A 22,633-nucleotide genomic window follows, 5' to 3' on the forward strand; every position below is an offset into this window, starting at 1 on the left:
CGGCCCCCCGCGCCGTACCCCCCGCGCCCCCCCCCGCGCAGCTCCCCTGCGCCGGGCCCCCGCGCCGCCCCCGCGCCGTGCCCCCTCCCAGCGCCGCCCCCGCGCCGTGCCCCCCCCCCCCGCCGCGCCACCCCCCGCGCCATGCCCCCCGCCCCGCGCCGCCCAGCGCGCCGCCCCCTGCGCCAGGCCCCCCGCGCCGGCTCCCGCGCCGCCCAGCGCCGCCGGTCTTGATTTTGTCAGCGTAAGTTGGATATATTTCTAGTTGGATATATTGATGCTTTTGCAGTTGGATATATTTCTAGTTATGCATTAAAACTTCACGCATTACCTTTAAAAAAATCCATTAAGTAGTACCAAAAATTCAAGTTACTGCTTTATTAGTTGTTTCACTGTGTTGCAGCGTATATTATGTTTGATCATGTTGCTTTCAAGAATGTTATATTATGTTGATCTCAGGGAGTATATAAATGCAATATTATGTTTCACTGAGATATATCATGTTGATCTCAGGGAGTATATCATGTTGCTTTATCTTGATCATGTTGCTTTATTAGTTGTTTCACTACCCAAGTGCTGTGAGCAAATGCTGTTGCATTTATATACTCCCTGAGATATATAAATGCTGTTCCATGATCATGTTGCAAGATGGATTACATCATATCCATCACGGATGCATGGCTGTTTTTTGGTTAGACCATTGAAATTTAGAGTTTGGCAAACTTGAGAGTGAATTCCTTTGTTGAATTTGTTGAATGCATAGATGGAGAATATGCCAATGCCAAAGACTAGGAAACCCAATGCACAATGGGATTCAAATGCCGCAAAAAATTTTAATGAGATATGTGTGGAACAAGTGTTGGCAAATAACAGACTACAAGGTTGTTTGAACAACAAAGGTTACGCCAACCTTATTACTGTAGGATCACTGGGCCAGTAAAGAGGCCTAGAGGGGGGGGGGGTGAATAGGCCTGCAAAAATTCAACTCCAAATTCTCGTTAGAGGAGAGTGCGGCACTGCCGTGCCTGAGTACAGCACTGCCGCGCTCAACAAAACACAAATTACAGAATTCAAAATCTGACGAACCAAAAGTAGATCGAGTTAATTTCTAGATTTCCTGCAGGTGTCAGCAACACATATATGGAACTAAAATAGAGGACACCAAAGTAGAGAAGTAGATCGGCCTCAAACCTAGAACAAGAAAGTAACTTAGCAATAAAGTAAATCAGCACGCGAGACAAAGATTTATCCCGTGGTTCGGCGTCGCCACAAAGGCTGGTCTAAGTCCACGTTGTTGAGGCTGCCATAAAAGGCTTGAGCTTCACCACAAAGGTCGGCCCTTCCTCGTTCTCAAGTCAAGAGAGTGAACTCTTGAGATGAGGGGTGATATTACTAGCTGCAAGAGAAGGTTACAGACCTCCCAAGGCTGCCACACGAAGGGGCAAGCTCAAGGGCGACGCCTAGCCGGCTAGGAGCAAGCTCCAAGAGTAACAAACCCTAGAACCACCGGCCAAACGTGAACCAAATGCTCTTTTGAGTGGGGAAATCAGTAGATCTGCTCTCCAATCGAAGTTTGCTGCCTTTTCCCTCAAGATTTGGTGGTTGGATGTGAAGATCCACTTGAGGGGGAGAGTTGGGAGCAATGGAGGAGGGAGAGAGGAGCTCTGGTTCTTTCTTCTGCGAATATGAACGTTGGAGAGCTTGCGGGCGTGGTCTGTTACCGTTGGGGAATTTATACCCCTCTGGTCCCAACGGTACATTAAGTGCAGCACTGCCGCACCAAGGTTCGGCACTGCCGCACCCATCAAAACAACTCTGCTGGATGTGAAATTTTGCTGGCTGTTTTGGTTGGGTATGAGGATGTGGTTTTCAGGATTTAAGCATTTGGTTCAACAGTTGGACAGTTGTTCATGGATCCCTCTTTATAGTACGGCTTTTCTTAAACTCAATATTCAAAATATAAAATAAATTAAGCCTTCATGAGTCAAGATAGCCATCATATCGATTTGGGAAATCCTCCAACCTGTACATCATCCTCCTTTTTAAATTCCCTGCATATCATCTCGATGAATCTCATTAGTTCCCTAATTAGATGGTCATCAACGCCAAAACCCACAAAGAGCTTGATTGCACTTACAATCTCCCCCTTTTTGGTGATTGATGACAACCCAATTAGAGCTTACAAAAGTATAAACTATAACTGAGAATTTTTCAAGAAATGGATGTAGGAGCCTCCCCCTAAATATATGAGTTGGATTTTAATTCCAATTTTGACACAAAAGTCAAAGTTCATATATTTAGATGTGATTTGGGGCCTCCCGCTACATCCATGCCTGCTGTGGGGTGCTGAACACTGTGTCAAAACAATAATACGTGATGCATGTGACAGTTCAGAGCATAACAGGTTCTGGCTGTTGCAATGGGGTGCAGCACTGCTGCACAAAAGTGCAGCACTGCCGCACTCATATGCATCATTCAGATCAACAAGAAAATTTCACAGTAAGACATATATGAAAGATAATATTCTAGCATAAATATGAAGTACGCTACAGCACACAAACCGATACAGATAGAGTCATATAGGTAGCAATATTATACAAGTAGAGTTTTGATCGACTCTCAAACTCACAACCTAACATCTACTCTCATCGGATCTGACATGAAGGGCAGCAGGGACACGGCATCGAAAAAAAGTTTGACCCCTCTAATTTTCTCCCCCTTTGGCATCAAGTACCAAAAAGAGAAGAGAAGATAAAGAAATCACTCATCATCAGAAGAGAGTACTGCACGTCCTCCATCACTGGAATGCTGTCCTGAGTCACTGCTCTGCTCTGTCCTAGAAAGGTCAGGCAACTCAAACTGAGGTGGGACAGGAGCAGGTGGAAACGGTGCAAGTCCTGCACGCTCTCTGGTCTCTCTGATTGACTCTCTGAGCTCCATCCTGGTGTCATAGGCTGTCTGAGAAGCATAAGAGCAATATCCAAAGATAGCTCTCATCCAGGCCTTGACTATGCTACTCAGTCCTCTGCCACTGCTCCTAGAGCGAGACCTAGAGTGAGAACTCTCGGGAACGTCCTCACGACCTCTGGAGGTGCCACCAACTGTCTCTGTGGTGCTGCATAAGACTGGGTCTTCTCAATATTATAGACGATGTAGAAACCATCCTTAGGAAATATATAACCAGAAACCCTCTCAATCATGAACATAAGGTAGGTAGCATAGGGCAGACTCCTCCTAGCATCATCCATAGCATAAGCCAGCTGCACCCAAATAAACCTACCAACATTGAATTTCTCACCATCAGGAAAACGAGCAAGCAAGTTCCTCACATAGCCACAAATATCTGAAGCTGCTCCATCCTTAGGATCAATGGTGTTCCTCAGAAGGTTGTTCATGACATAATAGTAGCTTTTCAGACCACTCCTCTTGCCATCTGCCTGGCTGGGGTCTCTCCAACAGTGACTAATGTCACTGACCCTGAAAGGATTATCCTGGTGTATCCTGGAGTAAGTCCTGTGCTGCTCCCCAAAACCAAGAATCTGGCATAAAGTGATAAACCTAACATGGTAGTGTCTGCCATCAGTCATCCAGTGGATCTCATCTGAATCCCTGTTCCAAAAGTATGTGGAATGAAATTGAGCAAGGATCTCCACATTCCAATTATACCTGAAACCCATGATGTTAGTCAAGTCATATCTCTCACAAGTATTAATTGCAGCATTGAACTCGGGCTCATTTTTGTCTCTCATAGCTGCCCAATCAATATAGTGCATCTTGCAAATCTTACCCTTTTTACTATCAAAGATGACAGAAGCATAGAAGTTGGAATGGAACCCATCCCAAAATCTATGGTCAACGACTAGACTCTTTGGATTTGTATAAGTATTGATCTCTCTAGCATCCGCCACTTCCTTGAATTTCCTGTAATAGCTTTCAAAATGGTGATTTGTTGCATTCTTTGGAGTTGTGAGGTTAAACTCCTCTGTCCTCAAGACCATATATCCTATGTTGGCTTCTGCAAGGTGAAAAGGGGTGCCTTGATCACCTTCAGGAGGGATGGTGTACACAATCTGCTGCTGCACATCCTCCTGGTGCATCTTCTGCCTGTGAGTTTCCCTATCAATTGACTCTCGAGGGGCTGCACTGCTGCTGGATCGCCTCCCCCTGCCTCTGCGAGTAAGCTGCTTCCTAATTGGCTTCCTCTTGCCTCTCTGATCATCATCATGCTCTATCTTTCCTTTACCACAATCTCTGAATCAAAGTCAAAAAATATTATGATATTTGCTCATAAATTTGAGACAATAACCATGGGAGATAAAAAAATTTGACTTTGTAAAGAGTAAATCCAATCTACTTGGTTGTCAACGACGTGGATGAAAGAGGGGTTAAGTGCTGTTTGAATCAACAAAGAACATTGATGTTCTATCTTGGGCAGCACTGCCGCCCTCCCCCTTTTTCTTCCAAATCATGGAAAACCAAATTGATTCAATTTAAACCACCAAAATCAATTCTAAATGCCCCACATTGCATCTAGAAACAGAAATCCGAGAGCAAAAATATCACATTGCAAAGATTTGGCACAAAAAGATTTGGTTAGGGTTTCACCTTGACTGCCCGCGTGGAATGGAGAGGGAAGGAGAGAAGGGGTCCGGCCAGGAACCCTAGCCCTTGGGTGCTGACGAGCAGGAGGCCACCCAGGGACGGCGCGGCAATGCTGTGGCAGGGCGCGCTGCGGCCGTCACTCCGTGCGTGCGCGAGAGGAAAGGAGAGCGCACGGTCACGGGCGACGGGGAAAAGAGAGAGAAGAAGAGTTACCGCGGGGCCAGAGTGGATAGAGACGAATAAATAAGGGCCCCACAGAGCAGACGAGTCACGGGCGAATTTTACAGAAAACCATAAGTGCGGCACTGCCGCACCTGCCCAGAGTGACTAGTTTTAGCTACTATCTAGGTGACTCTTTTCATCTTAGATACGGACATATATTCTCCAAATTTCATGACCAGAAACAAATAATCAATACAAGCTATGGTCAGGATCTTTGGAGCTAGTTTTGCAATTAGTTTTGAAACCCAATATGATGTTTTATTTTAAAATTCTTTTCCTACACATACTAGTTGATCAATCAGAAGGTGTGCAGGAATTCAAACCACGTTACGAGAATCAAGTATATTTAGCTCACTGCACAAAGCACAAAACCTTGACTCATCAAAAGGCTTAGTGAAGATATCGGCTAGTTGCTTTTCGGTGCTCACATGGCGAATTTCGATATCTCCTTTAAGTTCTTGGTCTCTCAAGAAGTGATGACGGATGTCAATGTGTTTGGTGCGAGAGTGTGCTACAGGATTGTTTGCAAGTTTGATAGCACTTTCATTGTCACACAAGAGTGGGATTTTTGAGTATTGACATCCGAAATCCTTTAAGGTTTGCCTCATCCAAAGTAGTTGAGCACAGCATGCACCGGCTGCAACATACTCAGCCTCGGCAGTGGAAAGGGCTACACAATTTTGCTTCTTAGAGCTCCAAGACACTAGGGACCGTCCAAGGAATTGACAAGTTCCCGAAGTGCTTTTTCTATCTACTTTGCAACCGGCGTAATCGGAATCCGAATACCCAAATAGATTGAATTTGGAGCTCTTGGGATACCACAAGCCAAGGTTAGGAGTGTGCACTAAATATCTCAAGATTCTCTTAATAGCCGTTAAATGGCACTCTTTCGGGTTAGCTTGAAATCTAGCACACATGCACACACTAAGCATAATATCGGGCCTAGATGCATAAAGATAAAGTAGAGAGCCTATCATGGAACGATATACCTTGGTCTCCACGGGGGCTCCTTCTTCATCAAGATCAAGATGTCCATTGCTTGGCATGGGAGTTTTGATTGGCTTTGCATTCACCATGTCAAACTTCTTTAACATATCTTGGGTGTACTTGGTTTGGCATATGAAGGTCCCTTCCTTCATTTGCTTGACTTGAAATCCAAGGAAAAACTTGAGTTCACCCATCATGGACATCTCAAATCTCTTTGTCATGGTCCTACTAAACTCTTCAACATACACATGATTAGTACTACCAAATATTATGTCATCGACATATATTTGGCACACAAATAAATCATTGCCAACTTTATGTGTAAAGAGAGTAGGATCGGCTTTGGCTATTTCAAAGACATGTTTGAGTAAGAAATCCTTAAGGCATTCATACCATGATCTTGGTGCTTGCTTAAGCCCATAGAGCGCCTTATGGAGCTTGAAGACGTGGTCGGGGAACTTGGGATCTTCAAAACCCGGTGGCTGCCTAGAATAGACCAATTCTTGAATTGGGCCATTGAGAAATGCACTTTTGACATCCATCTGGTATAACTTGAAGTCATGATGAGCAGCAAAGGCTAAAAGTATCCGGATTGCTTCAAGCCTTGTCACCGATGCATATGTCTCGTTAAAGTCCAAGCCCTCAACTTGAGTGAAGCCTTGAGCCACCAATCTTGCCTTGTTCCTTGTCACCACACCATTCTCATCTTGCTTGTTGCGGAAGACCCATTTGGTGCCGATGATGTTGGTCTTGGGTCTTTCCACCAAGCTCCACACTTGATTTCTCTCAAAGTTGTTGAGCTCTTCTTGCATTGCCAAGACCCAATCGGGATCCTTGAGAGCATATTCAATCTTGGTTGGTTCCTTGAGTGACACAAAGGAGTAGTGTTGGTAGAAACTTGCCAAATGTGATCTTGTTGTCACTCCCCTTCGGATGCTTCCAATGATGTTGTCAATAGGGTGATCCCGTTGAATGGTTTGGCGTAGTTTTGGATGCTCAACACCTTCTTCTTCTTCTTCTTTACCTTCAGCTTCTTCTTCTTCAAGTATGGGATCAAGATTGACCCCCTGAATTGGTGGTGCAGAAGTTGGTGAAGCTGTTGCCGAGGTAGACGGAGCGGTACCGCCGCTCCTAAGTGCAGCACTGCCGCTCTGCTGATTTCCAGCAGGTGTGTGCTGCACTTGGTCGTCGAGTACGTCAGCGGAATCTTATGCAACAACAGCTTGTGGATCCTCCTCATCTGTGGCCTGAACTTCTTGTGGCCTAATGTCGCCGATGGCCAATTGCTTGATTGCCTCACATGGTGGATGCTCCTTTCCTACAACACTTGAATCAACTTGCTCTACTTGAGAACCATTAAATTCATCAAATGTCACATCTATCGTGACTTCAACTCTACCCAAGGTTTTGTTGAAGACACGATAGGCATGCTCATTTGATCCATAACCAAGAAAAATGCCTTCATCAACTTTAGGTGCAAACTTAGATGTTCAGAGCCTTTTGTTTAGAATGAAGCATTTGCACCCAAACACTCTAAAGTATGATACCTTTGGTTTGTTACCGGTGAGAAGTTCATATGAAGTCTTCTTAAGTTTCTTGTGTAAGTAGAGGCGGTTGATGGCTCGACAAGCGGTGTTGACGCCTTCACACAAAAAGATATCCGACGTCTTGTACTCATTAAGCATCATCCTTACCATGACAATGAGTGTCCTATTCTTCCTCTCTACTACACCATTTTGTTGAGGGGTGTATGGGGTTGAAAACTCATGCTTGATGCCCTCATCATCAAGAAACTCTTCAACTTGGGTGTTTCTAAATTCGGTCCCATAGTCGCTTCTCACTTTCTTGATTGGGAGACCGAATTCCTTTTGTGCCCTTCTCGCAAATGTCTTCACCTTATCTTGTACCTGGCACTTATCAAAGACAAAGAATACCCAAGTGAAACGGGAATAATCATCAACAATAACTAATCCATATTTGTTACCCCCGATGCTAAGGTAGGCAACCGGTCCAAAGAGATCCATATGAATCAACTCCAAAGGTTGAGTGGTGGTCATGATGCTCTTTGGTGGGTGAGGTACGCCTGCTTGCTTTGCGGCTTGGCAAGCGATACAAATCCTGTCTTTGTCAAAATCAACATTGGTTAGTCCAAGAATGTGGTTGTCCTTTTGTAGTTTGGCCAAGTTCCTCATCCCAACATGAGCTAGTCGGCGATGCCATAACCAACCCATGCTAGATTTTGCCATTAAACAGGTCTCAAGCTTAGGCTCACTTTTGTTGAAATCAACTAAGTAGAGCTTGTTCTTGAGGTGGCCTGTTAAGACAATAGAGGAATCCTCCTTACTAAAGACTTCCACACCCTTATCCGTAAAGAGACAATTGAAGCCTTTCTCACAAAGTTGTGAAACTGACAACAAATTGTAACTACACGAATCAACATGTAAAACATCAGAAATTGAATGCTCAAGTGTAATAGCAATTTTACCAAAACCAATCACATCCCCCTTTGAGTTATCACCAAAAACAATGTTCTCACTCGAATCTGTAGTTGGGGAATATGATGAGAACATACTCCTTTCTCCGGTCATATGATTTGTACATCCGCTGTCAAGCACCCAACTTGATCCACCGGAGGAGTATGCCTACAAAACAGATTTAGTTCCTTGATTTAGGTCCCCAAATGTTCTTGGGGCCTTGCATATTAGTAACAAGAATCTTAGGAACCCAAATAGAGGTGTTAATATAAACATTTCTGTCTTTGCCAACATATTTGGCATACACCTCCCCCTTGCTGTTGTTCTTCAATACAAAGCATGAACTCAAGCTTTGTCTATGTGCATGAGCCTTTGGTTGATAAGAATATCTATTTGGGGTGGCCCAGATGGTATTCTTCGGCTTCTGGGGCTCATTCTTCACTTTGTAGACCTGCTTCTTGGGCTTATCATGAGCAGAGGAAGAATAGGTGACCTTCCCCTTTCTTGAGGTTGCGGCACTGCTGCCCTTCACACCGGCACTGCTGCGCTTGGCAGGCTGTGCTGCTCGGTTGGCTTTTGTGTCACACTCTGTGCAGGTCTATCTGTACCTACCTTCCCTTTGCTGATGAACTGAACACACTCAAAACCATTGATCACCCTGCGACCATTGGTTTTGTTACCCTTTTTATGACCAAGTCCATTTTTGATGTGAGGTAATCTTCCATCCTTGTATTTTGGCCTCTTTTGTTCATCTTTGCCACTTTTGTTCAGCATAGCATTGAGCCTAATAATCTCCTTTCTCATTGCCTCCATATTTGCAAGGTTAGTGGAATAGACATTCAAATCAACATTATAACATTTTCCACAATCTTGACTAGTGGAGGGAGTAGAGGTGTCCTTTGCTTTAGAAGGATGTGAGGTGCTCTCCCAAAGAAGATTATATTGCATCTCAAGGTCCTTGTACTTTTCATCTAAGACACAATACTTGTCATTGAGTGTAATATTTGCCTTCTTTGCGAGAGCATGTTCTCTTTACTCATTAGCTAAAGCTTTGCGCAAAGAGGACACCTCACTTCTCTCTAATGCAAGAGCTTCCTTGCAAGCAATGTCAGCTTTTCTTGTGCTAAGAGATCATCATCTCTAGTTGCCAGCTCAGCTTGTACACTCTCTAAGTCGTCCAAAGTTTTAGTGATGAAGATTTTAGTTGAAGGGTCTAGTTTTCTAGTTATCTCATTTAATTCCTCATCACTAGAGACATCATCTTCACTAGAGCTATCACTAAGTTCACTAGAGATATCACCAGGAGATGGTGAGGGAGGAGGTGTGGCTTTTAGTTTAACCTTCTCACCCTTTGCCATAAGACAAATGTGAGAGGAGTGGTAGTCATCATCATCGGACATGTTGTTGAAGAGCCTTGGTGTAGAGGATGGCTTTTGGATGGCTATGGTTGCAATCTTCACATCCTCTTCACTTGACTCCTTACTCGAATCCCATTCATGCCCAATGTGTGCCTCTCCCATAGGTTTCTTCTTTCTCTTATACTCTTGTTTGTGCTCATGCTTGCTTTCATGGTTGTCCTTCTTGTAGTTGTTGCTTTTCTTCTCATAAGGACAATTTGCTATGAAGTGCTCGGTGCTGCCACAATTATAGCAAGTCTGCTTCTTCTTGTTTGGGAACCTTCTTTGCATGAGCTTGTACCTATTTGATTTTAGCCCTTTGTGATACTTCTTGATGAATAGTGCCATATCATCTATCTTCTTGAAATCTGCCCCATGGTCTTCTTCTTCACTTGAGGAGGAAGTTGAATCATTGTTTTGTTGCATTTCCTTCTCTTTCTTGGGCTGAGAAGTAGAAGTTTGCTTGCTGCCCTTTGCCTTGCTTGAACAGCCTTGTTTGCTTGATTTGTTGGCCTTGAGGGCTACATCTTTGATTTTTATGCCATCTAACTTTGCTTGCAACTCACCAAGCTTTCTCCTTTCATTTGCTTTTTCTCTTTGCATGTCAAATGTTAATAGTCTTCCAAGCACATCATTGGGAGTGAAGTGCTCAAACTTTTTCTTATCTCTAATCAAAGTGACTACGGTCTCATTTCTTGGTGAGTAGGCTTCTAACATGATCTTCACTACCTTGTGGTCATCAAGCTCATCACCACCATATCCTCTAATCTTGCCCACCAAAATCATCAACCTATCAAACATCTCTTGTGGCCCTTCTCCATCAACAATGACAAACCGATTGAGCTTGGCCATCAACAAGTCAATCTTTACTTTTCTCACTTTATCAACACCTTCATGTGCTAGATGCAAAGTGTCCCAAATCTGTTTTGCAACATCAACATTCATCACTCTATTGTACTCATTTCCATCCAAGGCGCTAAGAAGAATGCTTGTGGCTTGGCCGTTGAGATGGACAGCAGCTAGCTCTTCATTTGTGGGAGCTTCGGGATCCTCCGGTCCTTCAAAACCACTGCACACAATCTCCCAAAGACCGGGGTGAAGACCAATAAGATAGGCTCTCATCAAGTGCTTCCACTTGGCAAAGTTGATCCCATCGAAATGAGGCAACTTGCCCGCGGGTACATTAATGAAAGACTTCTTATCGCGGTTAGTGAAACAAGAAGAATAATTGAAGGATACAGCGGAGTATTTGTTCTTGTTGGTACTGCTCTCATCCTTCTTCTTCTTCTCACCCTTCTTGCTATCCTTAGAGATATGGTATGATACATCATCATCACCATCATCCGAACTAGATGATAGTTCACTTGATGATGCTTCATACACCTTCTTGACCTTCTCCAACTTGGCCCTTTCTTCTCTTCTCTTGGCTCTTTCTTCTCTTGTGATTCTTCTAGCTTCCTTGCGGCTTAGCTTCTCTTGAAGCTTCTTTTTTTGCTCACGCTCCTCTCTTTGCTTGAGCTTTACTTCTCTTCTTTCTTTTCTTTCTTTTCTTCTTGTAGCATCGGTGGTGTTCCCTTCGGGAGCATCCCTGAGAGTGGAGTTGCTGGCTGTAGATAGTGACAACTCACTACTACTGCCAACATTCTCCATGCGAACCTCATTTTCCTTGCCACCGGTCTTCCTCGAACCTCCACCGGTCTCCATACTTCACGCGGTGAAGCGTATATGAAGCAACACGGCTCTGATACCACTTGTAGCATCACTGGACCAGTAAAGAGGCCTAGAGGGGGGGTGAATAGGCCTGCAAAAACTCAACTCCAAATTCTCGTTAGAGGAGAGTGCGGCACTGCCGTGCCTGAGTACAGCACTGCCGCGCTCAACAGAACATAAATTATAGAATTCAAAATCTGACGAACCAAAAGTAGATCGAGTTAATTTCTAGGTTTCCTGCAGGTGTCAGCAACACATATACGGAACTAAAATAGAGGACACCACAGTAGAGAAGTAGATCGGCCTCAAACCTAGAACAAGAAAGTAACTTAGCAATAAAGTAAATCAGCACGCGAGACAAAGATTTATCCCATGGTTCGGCGTCGCCACAAAGGCTGGCCTAAGTCCACGTTGTTGAGGCTGCCACAAAAGGCTTAAGCTTCACCACAAAGGTCGGCCCTTCCTCGTTCTTAAGTCAAAAGAGTGAACTCTTAAGATGAGGGGTGATATTACTAGCTGCAAGAGAAGGCTACAGAGCTCCCAAGGCTGCCACACGAAGGGGCAAGCTCAAGGGCGACGCCTAGCCGGCTAGGAGCAAGCTCCAAGAGTAACAAACCCTAGAACCGCCGGCCAAACGTGAACCAAATGCTCTTTTGAGTGGGGAAATCAGTAGATCTGCTCTCCAATCGAAGTTTGCTGCCTTTTCCCTCAAGATTTGGTGGTTGGATGTGAAGATCCACTTGAGGGGGAGAGTTGGGAGCAATGGAGGAGGGAGAGAGGAGCTCTGGTTCTTTCTTCTGCGAATATGAACGTTGGAGAGCTTGCGGGCGTGGTCTGTTACCATTGGGGAATTTATACCCCTCTGGTCCCAACGGTACATTAAGTGCAGCACTGCCGCACCAAGGTTCGGCACTGCCGCACCCATCAAAACAACCCTGCTGGATGTGAAATTTTGGTGGCTGTTTTGGTTGGGTATGAGGATGTGGTTTTCAGGATTTGAGCATTTGGTTCAACAGTTGGACAGTTGTTCATGGATCCCTCTTTATAGTACGACTTTTCTTAAACTCAATATTCAAAATATAAAATAAATTAAGCCTTCATGAGTCAAGATAGCCATCATATCGATTTGGGAAATCCTCCAACCTGTACATCATCCTCCTTTTTAAATTCCCTGCATATCATCTCGATGAATCTCATTAGTTCCCTAATTAGGTGGTCATCAACGCCAAAACCCACAAAGAGCTTGATTGCACTTACAATTAGCCAATTCAATGAACGGACGGGTAGGAATTACACCCGTGTTCAAATGAAAAACCGATGTGATGCATTGAAAGCTGATTTTACCACATGGAAGATACTACTTCTTAGTGCGTCTGGATTGGGAAGAGACCCAAAGACCGGTACAATTGCGGCTAGTGATGATTGGTGGGAAGAAAAAATTGAGGTAAGCAACCTTGTGTTTGAATTTGTTGTATATCTCATTATGTTGTTGTATGATAATATAAACTTATAGAGTTTTTGTGTTTCAGGCCATGCCGTTGTGCAAAAAAATTAGATTTGCCCATTTAGATAATGAAGAAGATGTTGAAATCATGTTTAGTGGTGCGTCCTGCACCAATGCAAATGCTGTGGCTCCAGGTGCAAGAGAGGGGTCAGCTGGTAATGGTAAGGATAATGGTAGTGATGATGTCCAAGAGGTACATCCAAATTCTGCTGAAAAACAACCTGTGAAAAGAGGTGCTGCTTATAAATCTCCAAAGAAGTGGAAGAAAAATTTTAGAGATATGCAGTTCAAGCGTTTTGTGGACTTATTTGTGGAGAAAGCTAGTTCAAGCTCTGCAACTTCTGCACCCACTGATCATGTTAGGCAAGAGATAGCAGAAATATTGCAATCAGTCATTGAAGCTGGGGCATGTGAAGGAAGTGATGAACATTTTTATGCCACTCAACTCCTCATCAAAAAGGAATTTAGAGATGTGTTTGTCACTCTTAAAACCCCTGAAGGGAAGCTTGGATGGCTTAAGAGGACTTGGGAGGAGAGGAAGAAATGCTAGAGATTACTAGTGCATTGTATTTTCAAATTATCATTTGTATTGTACCTTTAATTTAGTATGTTGTATGCTGAACCAGTTTTGAATTTTGAACTTTGATATATGATTTTCAGTTATCTGTACAGATGGCTTTCACTTCAAGTGAGTCTAATGATTTTGAAATGGCAAGTAATTCAAGTGAATCAAGTGGTTGGATGTATGAAGCAGCAGCAATAGCAGCTTATGCAATGCTTGATTCTGAGATATCTTCATCTGAAAAGAAGCCAAGAAAAGTGCAAGAAGAATCAGGTTATCAATTTGTTCAGAGGCAACTTAGTAATGAAGAGAGCTGCTATAACATGTTCAGAATGGGAAGATTAGTGTTCTATAGCTTGCATAAGGAATTAGTTAACAATTATGGTTTGACATCCTCAGATGAGATATGCTCGATTGAAGCACTTGGTATGTTCTTATGGATGTGCGGTGCACCTCAATCAGTTCGGCAAGCAAAGCATATTTTTTCACATTCTTTAGAAACTGTGAGTAGGAGGTTCAATGATGTCTTAGAAGCTGTGAATCTTTTGGCTGCTAAAAATATCAAACCCATAGATGAGACCTTTGCTATGGTGCATCCAAAAATCCGAGAGCATAGATCCTAGCCTCATTTCAGAAATTGCATAGGTGCAATAGATGGAACACATATTGAAGTCATTGTTCCACCATCTGAGTAGGCAGTGCATATGAATCGATATGGATATTGCAGTCAGAATGTTATGGCTGTTTGTGATTTTGATATGAGGTTCACATTTGTGGTAGTGGGATGGCTTGGGTCCGCTCATGATACTCGCATATGGAGGGACACTGTGTTCAATAAATACAAAAATAATTTTCCACATCCTCCCGACGGGAAGTACTATCTTGTTGACTCAAGTTACCCAAATAGAAAGGGCTATCTAGCACCTTATAAAGATCAAAGGTACCACATCACAGAATTTCAAAATGCTGGCCAACCAATTGGGTTGAAGGAGTTGTTCAACCATGCTCACTCATCGCTTAGAAATGTTATTGCGCGTTCATTTGGGGTGCTGAAAATGAAATGGCGCATTCTTTTAAAAATGCCGAGCTACTCAATGGAGAAGCAATCAAAGATTATAATTACCTGCATGGTGTTGCACAACTTTATTAGAGATAGCAATTTGAGTGATAATGACTTTGATACACTTGCATCTGATGAGATATATGTTGATGAGGATGCGGGAACTACTACTAGTTATGTTGGTGATGAGGAAGATATGAGAGATGTACGAGATGCTATTGCGCAAGCTTTGGCTGGAGGATATTGATAATGTAATTTGCGCAAAAAAATGATGTAATGACACTCTATTATCTAATTTGTAACTATGTTATCTAATTTATAATTAAGTTATCATTATCTTATTTAAGAGTAATTTATGATTAATTGTTTGATATATTTGTGTTGTTAATAATTCTATTGTTATTCTGTTATAAAAATAAATATATATATCTGTATATAAGAAATACATGTATTCAGTAAACAGTAAGGGTATTTCAGTCATTTCTCACTTCAGACAGGATTTCAGCCCATTCAATAAGTAGTCGGCCAAACGTTTAACTTCTGTGACCAGTTGCTTCTTTAACAAGCTGCTTCTTTGGCCAGCTAGCCACCAGCTGGCTTCAGAACAAGTTTCAGCTGTGCCAAAGGCCCTTTAGGCCTTTTCATAGTAGAGATTCTTAGTAGGCATAGTTAGTAGCCAAGCAGCTAGTAACCAAAGTCTTATTTCCACTTGTTTGTTCATGTACAGATTGGAGCTTGTCGTCCACGAACGAGAGGTTGTTTAGCTCGGCACTCCCATCCTCTCCGAGTTTGTAACAGCATTGCAAAAGGTAAATTCAATTGTTGGAGTACACCATCATAGATATTGGTTGTTTTTCTTACAAAAAATTACTTGAATAATTATTGCAATGGCGGCAAATACTTTTCCTAGATATTGTAGAAGCATATTTGGTTTGTTCCAGATGGCAAGACTTCGCTCGTGTTGCATCGAGTGGAGATGGTTTAATGGAAATGCTATCATAGATGTTGTGGTACCTAATTTTTGATGTTCTAAAGTAAATTTAATTCCTTTGTTGCAGCTGATGGAGTTATTATGATCTTTGTTGCATCGGAGATCTTTTGCAGTTCGATTGAACATTTGTTTATATTGTTGCAGTGTTTTAGTTGCGGGAAGCTTTGATATTTTAGGATGAGACAATAATGCATGCAGTTTTACTTCAGAATTATTTATACATACGTTGCAATTGCTTGCATTTGTATTTAGTTAGACTGCTCCTGGAACTCAAAACTTCCACCACATTCATGTGAAAACAACATCAAATGGACCCGAGTTGTTAGATGGTTAAGTTTCGGAACAAGAGAGCCTCAATATATTGAGAATTTGGATATAAATTGGATAAATTAAAGAGAGTCAAAAATAGAATTTTACAGGAAGATGCTAAATTTGAAAAATATGATTGATCCAGTCAATCAATCTAGAGCGTAAAATCCATATCTAACGGCTTGCATGTCGTCTTCCTCCTTCGATAGCTTAGTTCTTTTCCCGCGTCACCTATGCGTGCTCGCCCCCTCCGCCCGCCCTCCTCCGGAGAACCCATATCCCATTATTTTACACTACCTCGTCACTTCCCATCTCTGTCCTCCACCGTATGTCACCTCCGATCCAAGTCACCTTCGTAGCTCCGTCATCTGACTCTAGAGACATTACTCCCCACTACCCCACAAAACCGTCCTCTTCCGGATAACCAGCTTTTGCACTTCCTTGTCACTTCCCATCCACCTCTCCTCCATTGTATGTCACTTCCCATGCGCCTCACGCCATGGCTCTGCCGTAGTGCCGTCTGCAACTAGAAGCATTTCGGGTCCCGCCACGCCTACTGCCAGACCGTCCTACCTCATTACCTCTCGCAGACAGCTTTCTTCTAACACCAACAACCTTCAATCCCCTTCCTCGTGACCCGCGAACCCTAAATCCCGCAGGAGCTCGCTGGCGGCGCCGTGTCCACCCTAGCTGCTAGTCGCCTCCAAATCTCCAATGACGCAAGCGTTTCATTTCGCGAGGGCCTGCCCTGGATCCCAACTCCCCCGGCTCGACTGACTAACCCTAGTCAAGAGCCCCACCCCCACTGTACGCTCACAAATCCCCAAAACCCTCCCAGTAGCCGCCGCCGGGCGAACCCACCGCCTCCGTGCCCCGCAACCATGCCTCGCCGCGCCGGCTCAGCTCGGGCAATCCGGTTCACCCCAATAGGATTGCCCCCAGGTGCAGCGGAGGATCCCGAGTTCGCCGCAGCCGCCGCCGCCGGCGTGCCCTGGGGCTACTTCCCGATCTCCACCGCTGGCACGAACTGGGTCGGCCCCTCCTCGGCCATCGCCGCCGCCGTCGCCGCGCCCCCTGGCTCCTCCTCGGCCATCGTCGCCGCCGGCGCGAGGGGCTACCACGTGCTGAGGATCGATGGCTACTCGCGCACCAGATCCGTCGTCCCCAACGGCAAGTACATCGAGTCCAGCCCCTTCCGCGCCGCCGGCCACACCTGGACCATCAAGTACTACCCCAATGGCATCAACTCGAGGGCCACCGGCTGCATATCTCTCTTCCTCGTCCTCAAGGATCCCGTCGCCGACCGCCTGATGGTCCAGTTCTGGTTCAGCTTCCTCGACCAGCTGGACCAGCAAACGCCGGCCTACCTCGGCACCATCCCACCGAGCAAGTTCAAGGCCGACGGCTCCTGGGGCCGCAACGAGTTCATCAGGAGCGAGAACCTAGAGCTGTCGGGGCGCCTCATGGACGACGGCTTCACCGTCAGGTGCGACCTGATCGTCGCCGGCGAGATCCGCACCGAGGGCACCGCTCCCTCCGTCGTGGTGCCGCCATCCGACTGCCTGCAGCACCTCGGTGCTCTCCTCCTGAGCGGGCAGGGTGCTGACGTGCGGTTCCTTGTCGGCGGCAAGACGTTCTCGGCGCACCGCTGCGTGCTCGCGGCGCGGTCGCGCGTCTTCAACGCGCAGCTCTTCGGCGCCATGAGAGAGGCCATTGCCTCGGAGGAGTCCGTTATTCAGATCGATGGTATGGCACCTCAGGTGTTCGAGAGTTTGCTCCATTTCATCTACACCGACTCGCTCCTGGAGATGGAGGGGCTAGATGAGGCCGCAGCCGCGGCGATGGCGCAGCACTTGCTCGAAGCAGCGGACAGGTACGACTTGCAGAGGCTCAAGCTGATGTGCGAGGACAGGCTGTGCCAGCACATCGACGTGAGCACGGTGGCGACCACGCTGGCGTTGGCGGAGCAGCACCACTGCCAAGGGCTGAAGGAGGCGTGCTACGAGTTCCTCAGGTCTTCGAAGACGCTGAATGAGGTCATGGAGACCGATGGCTTCCAGCATCTGGTGAAAAGCTGCCCTTCTGCTTTGTTTGAGCTGATGTCCAAGCTTGCTGAGCGTTGAAATATATCATGAAGAGCAAATGGAAGGCATGATCTATCATGGGGTCTGAGTAGACCCAGGATTTACACAATTATTGCAAGTGACTTGTGAGTGGTTTGCTATTAACCTGTTCTAGTAGTTGTATGTGTGTACTGTGTAGTCATGCACAAATTGCTGTGATGTATCTGTGTGCCTTGTTTCGTTAGGTCATCGTGTCATTTGCGGATACCTTTTAAACTCTGATGCAGGAACAGAAATGCTGATCTGATCAGCATTCAGTTCACTTCTAAGGATCCAAGATAAACAAAAAGTTAGTTGTTAATCTACTATTTTTCCTTATGATGCCTTCCAGCACTGCACTTGTGATGTTCTATTGGCTGTCATTGTATTGTTAGAAATCAGCAGCTTCGATGTGTTTTTGTTCAGTATAATGTTTCATGCAGGTTCAGATTGGGTAAGTGTAAATTCAGTGAAGCAGCAGTAGCACTACTCTACAGCATAAGTCCTCATCAGTGTCGGCTTTCATGATTTGGTTATTCGTAAGCTGTTTCATGCCTCTATTCAAAAGTGACAACATGCACATGTGAATGCAAAATTTTCATTGACAATTGCGGAACTTGTTTATGTGCTGATATATCATTATATTTTTCTCAAGCAAATAACTAAATAGTAGTACAAAGTTATTCACGGCCCATGTGTTGATATATACTGATAGTGTAGATTGGCATGAGCCAACATGAGAACGTTATTAAATTTGTGAATCATGATTGATCTGTGAAATCATATTTTTTATATTTTGGTTCAGTTCTTCACTACACATATTTTGGTCCAATTCTTCACCACAAATTGTTCTCTTCAACACGGTTTTCTTGGCCTCTTTGACTGTTTCTAAACATCTGTTGTTTGTTCTTCTGTATTTGGCCGACGCAAGATTTCCTGTAAGGAGCTTGTTGCAGTGAGCATCCATCCATCCATCTGTAACAAGAACAAGCATGTTCTCTATTCCTTTTTTAATAATATTATATGTCTTGTGATGTGCTTTATTGTCATCGGTGCTTGGTTCTGAACTGAAATTGTATGGAAACTTTATCGTAGGAAACAATTACATGGACCAGCATATAGAAAAGATGACCATCAATTGGCTTCAATCATGTGGAGTTGGTTGATATGTTGTTTCTAACATCTCAGGATGTCTATTTGTTTGTGCACTGAAAGCTTTGGGTTCTTGAGATTATGTCAGAACGGCAATCTTTCTCCAAGATTTGTGACGTTTGATCAAGGTGGGGCATAGTTAGACAGTTGATCGTCTTTGTGACTGTTGGGTGTTCGTACCTTACCTTGCCTTTTGGGCATCGTGTGAAAGGATTGCTTGGTGCACCGGAAAAGCTTCAGGCGTTAGCCTGCTGTCTAGTTTATAAATAATGGTATGTTGTTGCAACTGAATGGTTTATGCTCTCTGTTTGTCAGCATATTGATGAAGGCTTAGCCATCTGTGTTCTCCAAATGGAAATCCTGGAAAGCGCCCATGGTCCAAGATATTCAGCGCGCGCGGTGAGCAGTTGCACTTCTGTTTTGATGAGTCTGCATTTGTTGTTTGAGCTTTGCACACTTGCAGTAGGGGTTCTGATTATGATTAAACCCATGCATTGAGCTCCTTTCCTGCTGTCTGTTATTTTATGGCTTGATGATTCCATCAGATTGTGATATGAGGAAATGGATTTGAAGTGGGTGCTGATGTTCAGCTCTGAATCGCTACGATGGCAGGATTTGAATAGGAAGATATTCTGCGTTCTGTAATTATGTACATGCACACTTTTATTATTTCTGCTACATGATTTCAGCCATGCTCTATTTCTGGTACGGTGGATCAGGTAAAGCAGACCCCGGTGGAATGGTGGGCAGCGCATCGTTACCACTTTATGTATAGTAATTATACTATCTTAATTAGCTACTACAACTTGTTTCAAACCGATGGAGCCAAATCTCACCATCGAGTTCTACACTTAGGACGTGATTGGGCTAGGTGTGTATTTAGCCCAACCAGCCCCATGGGATAGAAGAGGAGTGTTGGGGATCGCCACCTCCGATGGGCACTCACCGAAGGTTATGCCTGAGCTGGCGAACTTACAAGGATCAGGAAGGTGACCTTCGACCATCAGAGGGCCTCTTGGAGAGACTGTTTCTTTCGTTTTTGTGTGCAGGAAGGACGGTTTGGTGCTCGGAGGTCATAGACGTGAAGGGCGAACGAAGGTCACCTTCGGACCACGCGAAAGCCGTGATCCCTGTAGTAGAAGCCAAATTTTACACTTCAAGCTATAAAAAGACCCTCGGCTCTGAAATATCTTTAGCATATACTAAGTTGCCCAGAGGTCTTAGTCTAAAGATTATGTAATTAAGGTAGGAAAGTATAAATTTTTTTTACTGTAATCAAGATGATTTTGATCTTTTAAAATTTTATAAGTGCATATAAGGTTCCATTCGAGTTTGAATCTTTTTAATTCCTTTCTGTTTGGATCAGCTTGTTCAATACCGACAAGGAGCCTAACCTTGGACTGGCTCTGCGGATGTAAAGGGAGCTTCCCAGCATGGATCCACGTACTGGAAGCAAGGTTTTAAATAGCTAGCTTAGTGACTATAGCTGCTAGAAAAAACAGCCGCCATGGCATTTAGATTGCTAAAACCAGCTATAGCCTGCTAAATATCGTAACGGCAGCCCTGCCGCTAAACGCTCTAGCCGACAATATGCTTTTAATGGCGTGCATGAAATTTTTGTTCTAAACATGCCATGACATGTGTTAAAATAATAAGCGCGCGGAAGCAACGATTGATCTACCGAAATGATATATGCAAGATCTCAGACGACACCGGAGGCACAATATTTGTTGACGAGATTCAGCCGAAGCCTACATCCCCAAGACATAGCTACTGGCGCTCCTCCCCGATACTGCAACACCGGTCGCTCCAAGGCCTTGGCAATGCGCCGCCTCCCTTGCAAGCCTGTCGCTATATCATCATGGTTACAACAGCGGTCCTCCTCTCATATTTATGAGGAGCCCGGGCTAGAGTTTGACACGAACTCTACACCCTACCGCTAATACAACTCCAAGTCCAAACATAACCAACTAGGACATGATATTCGACATAATTCCAACAACCTGAATCCTTATATCTAGACCGTGCTAGGGAAGGCTAGGCCAGTTGGTCTAGCCATGCGCATGGCACCCCGCCGGTCCAGGTTGGATCCCCCGCCAGGGTGAATTTGTTGGCCAGAGGTTGGCACAATTTATCTACGCGTTGAAAAAAATCCCCTCGCTCGCTCCACTCCAAAGCACAGGTCTAAGGCCGGTTTAGTCTCACAAGGGTTGCGGTGCCGCTGTGTACGGTTGGAGCGGAGGTTCGAGAATTTTCTCGATCTGTGTGAGAAAATCATCTTACTACAACACAATACCGTGGGGACAGTCTTGCCCCGGATCGAGTTTTTTTTAGATCTTGACCGTACCAAGATGCATTTCTATTTTATTCCTTCTTTTGCGTGCGCGCAAATTGTTCTTCTTGTTTTCAAAGAGGTAGAATCTAGGAGACGTGTGCAGAAGTAATGTCTTAATAATTTATCATGGCTTACGAAAAGATTTGACAATCTGTCTCGAAGATAACTCGAACTATGCCTAATCTTGAATAAGTTCTCAGAGTGCTCGGAGAAACGCTAATGCTTCTGCTTGTGGAACATCAACAACATGATCTGATGTAGGCATGTAGCTGCATGAGAAAAATTGTACATGTCGTCTGTGCGACATAGTTTGATAGGCAGGTCCCACATGCAGATAAGTGGATGACAAACTTCTTTCGCTTGGCTTGCAGCAGTGACGTTGGTGAAGTCGTGAGGATAGGTGGCGTTGTGGGCCAGGGGCCGTATACATGGCCGTCCACGTAGGCAGTTGACCTTCACCATTAGCAGAACATAAAAAAGAAACGTTTCGCAGTTTTTTTGCTGTTGACATTTCGCAGTTTTACGTAAGATCGCATCAAGATATTTCTTTGTCACGAAATAGAAAAGAAAAAGGACCTCGCTCCGCAACTGCAGCCGCCACCGGGGCCTCTCAGTTGCTGCCCTATCGGTCCCCCTCCTCTGTCCCTCCAGTGGCCTCGCCGGTAGGTGGAGCGGGGATCCGTCCTCTTTATAGATCTAGTCTTTTAGTTTTCTTCCAGATTTGATTCTCTTAGTTTTCTTCCAGATTTGATTCTCTAGAGACATCGGCGAGGTGGTGGCGATGACGACGCTGTGGAATAAGATCTCTCCGGTCTCTCCCTACCTCCACGAGTCCGATCCGGCGTCGATGAAGGGCTAGTGAGAGCTGTTTCTGCTAAATCTGAAGATTCTCTCAAGATCTTTGCAGTTGTTGTGTCAATTAAGAGATGTAGTTGGCTGTCTTTTGTTGTGACGACTTCAACCTCTTCTTTCAATTTGTTCTGCGTCAAGATCCAGTTTCTTCAATCCTCTATTTTGCTGGTGAAGGATTGCAAGCCTGCGTTGCTTGGGGGTGTTCCCCCAGCCGATGTTCTTTCAGCGGTTGGTAGATCTTGTTGTAAGCAGCGAGTGGTTTTTGTGATTTTCGAAGCTTTGTGCGGTGATGGTATTTGCAGGTATCCCTTTTTCTTGCTGCCTTTCCAGTGCATTTTTCAAGCTCAAATGGATGACAAACAATCGACTGAAGAAGA

The 22,633-nt window shown here is 44.6% G+C and overlaps 1 protein-coding gene and 1 pseudogene across 1 annotated transcript; both read left to right on the forward strand.

Moving 5' to 3' along the window:
* The first annotated feature begins 12,691 nt into the window (after positions 1-12,691).
* LOC112872893 lies at positions 12,692-13,453 on the forward strand (annotated as a pseudogene).
* Positions 13,454-16,900: 3,447 nt separating this feature from the next.
* Positions 16,901-17,938, forward strand: LOC112872894 (BTB/POZ and MATH domain-containing protein 2-like; the record flags this gene model as incomplete). The annotated part of the gene is made up of 1 exon (XM_025935928.1): positions 16,901-17,938. A coding segment is annotated over one exon (1,038 nt), but the record flags the coding sequence as incomplete, so codon positions are not given.
* Positions 17,939-22,633: the final 4,695 nt, after the last annotated feature.

The sequence above is a fragment of the Panicum hallii genome, chromosome 9 (assembly GCF_002211085.1).
Source record: "Panicum hallii strain FIL2 chromosome 9, PHallii_v3.1, whole genome shotgun sequence".
In the NCBI taxonomy this organism is placed as follows: Eukaryota; Viridiplantae; Streptophyta; class Magnoliopsida; order Poales; family Poaceae; genus Panicum; species Panicum hallii.